Below are 2114 nucleotides of genomic sequence, written 5' to 3'. Positions count from 1 at the left end.
TCTGGGGTCACGTGGAACCCCATCGCTATTAAATGTCTTTGCGACAGCAGAACACAGAACTTTACTTTCTAATCTCTCTGCTCATGCACAATTTTGAAAATCTTCGAGAGAGAAAATTTTTCCCGCGTTTCGCCAGGTCCGTAGAACTTGGAAACAAAGTAATCTTGTTTCTCGAATCAATTTCTTCTCATAAAAGGATGATAATTCCCGGTTAAAATCGACCTGGAGTTGCTATCGCGAACATCATCGAACGGTAGATAACGTTAATAAATTACGCGCAGTCCAGCATGCCGTGTAATCAAGATTCATTGCTGGTTATAACAATTTTATCGTCTCGTGAGAATGCTGCACGTTCTCCGATTTAGTAGAATCCGAGCGATTTTAAGAGCCTGTTACAAAGTGTTCTCTTTATACTACCGAAGAAAGGGTTTAGATAAAAATGTGGAAAATGTTGCATAGTGGTCCAAGCTAATGGAGTGTTTCGTTTAAAGCAACGTTGCCCAAGATAGACAACTACACTTCTTTGCAATGAAAATTTCTACGTGACAAAATTTACAGGAGCATTCTGCATCTCAAAAGTGAATTTTTCTGCAAGGCTTTCGTATGTTGCAAAACCCAATTTACTGCGGGATAGTAATTTACTTCAATGATGTTTGTATAATAATTCCTACCGGCGATAGTGCTGAAGTCTCATTCCATTCTGGCTCGATAACGTTGGATGTGATATCGAAGCGACCTCTAGCTGAGATGAACAAAATTTTTATCGTGTGAAACATTTCGAGTCGTTTTGGGACTTTAGTCGAGTCGTATACAAAAAATTTCATTGAACGTCTAATTCAAAATTGATAGAATTTATGAAATTATTCCTCTCGACTGTCAGCAAAATTGAGCTTATCGTTCGGTGGTATCGTACCAGCAATCGATACCGTACAACGTTATCCAACCATGGCAAGTCGGTACCATAAGGAAACAGAACTGCACGACTATATACATGTATAACTAGTTGTACCATTTCTATTTCTGCACCTATTGCTTCTCTGCATTATGCATCTCTGCATTTCGTACCAGACGATTGGATTTCACGACAAGCCAGTTCTATTTCTATACTGAAATAGATAGATCTTGGAGAACGGATGAAAGTGTTGATTGGTTCTATAATTCTATTTCAATTACGTATTTTAAGATACATTTCATTAACATCGATATATACTTCGATCTACTGCTAATCAACCAGCAGTCTATAAAATAACATTAGTTGTGCGTATTCAACTTTCAGCGTGCTCGTTCAATACCAGCCGTAAAACAGTAAATATGGAGAATGCATTTGAAACGTACTGAAACATTACAGATCATCAATCAACGTACGACGAATTAACATTAGAAATACTTTTCACGTACCGAGCAATAAAAGTTCAGCGACAGAACCGGAACGATGAACCCCAAACTGATGGTTAATGGCTTCTGAGGTAATAACGCGAGAAGGACAATTTTCTGCATTTTCACAGTCTGTGCGTACCAAGTCGATTCGTACACTTTTCGGACAGTGTTACTACTCTAACAGTAAAAAAGATTTATAGTAACAGCAATTGAGAACTTGTACGAAGAAAATGAAAAATCAATTTACCACGTCCAACATGACATCAGCTGGCAACACACACATGAAAACCTCCAGAAACGCAGTCCCAGCCATAAATATGAACTGCACTTTTATAATAACCGGTTGCTTCTGTTTGCGGAAACAATATTGCGTACCTTAATTCGCTATCAGCACTCGTTGATACTAGCGTAATATACTTACACTGATAATGTTCACACCGCAGAGCACAAGTGGTATACTGGTCAGAATTACCGTAAGAAGTGCTGTACATTGAGTAACATCAACCACTTCCTGTGCGTATCTGGAAAGACACCACCTTCTTTACAGGTATTCCAAATGTAATTTGCAATTTAAGAGCATACATATCAGTACTCTGGTCTATAGAGACCACCGATAATATTTTTCAAACGTAACACTGCTTTAAGAGAAAGTAAATTTACTCTTGGAAGGTTAATAGCAATTAAAATTCGAACTTTGGATTCGTGTAGCTTTTTAACCGACTTTGAAAAGGAGGAGG

At 38.0% G+C, this 2114-nt stretch overlaps 1 protein-coding gene across 1 annotated transcript; it reads right to left on the bottom strand.

Annotated features, from left to right (window-relative positions):
• Window positions 1-6: 6 nt before the first annotated feature.
• LOC128882115 (uncharacterized) lies at window positions 7-1898 on the bottom strand (the record flags this gene model as incomplete). The annotated part of the gene is made up of 4 exons (XM_054133681.1): window positions 7-1334; window positions 1399-1554; window positions 1625-1726; window positions 1799-1898. Coding segments are annotated over 4 exons (427 nt in total), but the record flags the coding sequence as incomplete, so codon positions are not given.
• Window positions 1899-2114: the final 216 nt, after the last annotated feature.

This window comes from Hylaeus volcanicus, unplaced genomic scaffold, assembly GCF_026283585.1.
Source record: "Hylaeus volcanicus isolate JK05 unplaced genomic scaffold, UHH_iyHylVolc1.0_haploid 14652, whole genome shotgun sequence".
Taxonomy (NCBI): domain Eukaryota; kingdom Metazoa; phylum Arthropoda; class Insecta; order Hymenoptera; family Colletidae; genus Hylaeus; species Hylaeus volcanicus.
The sequence above is the reverse complement of the archived record's forward strand: the minus strand, read 5'-3'. Positions and strand labels throughout refer to the sequence as shown.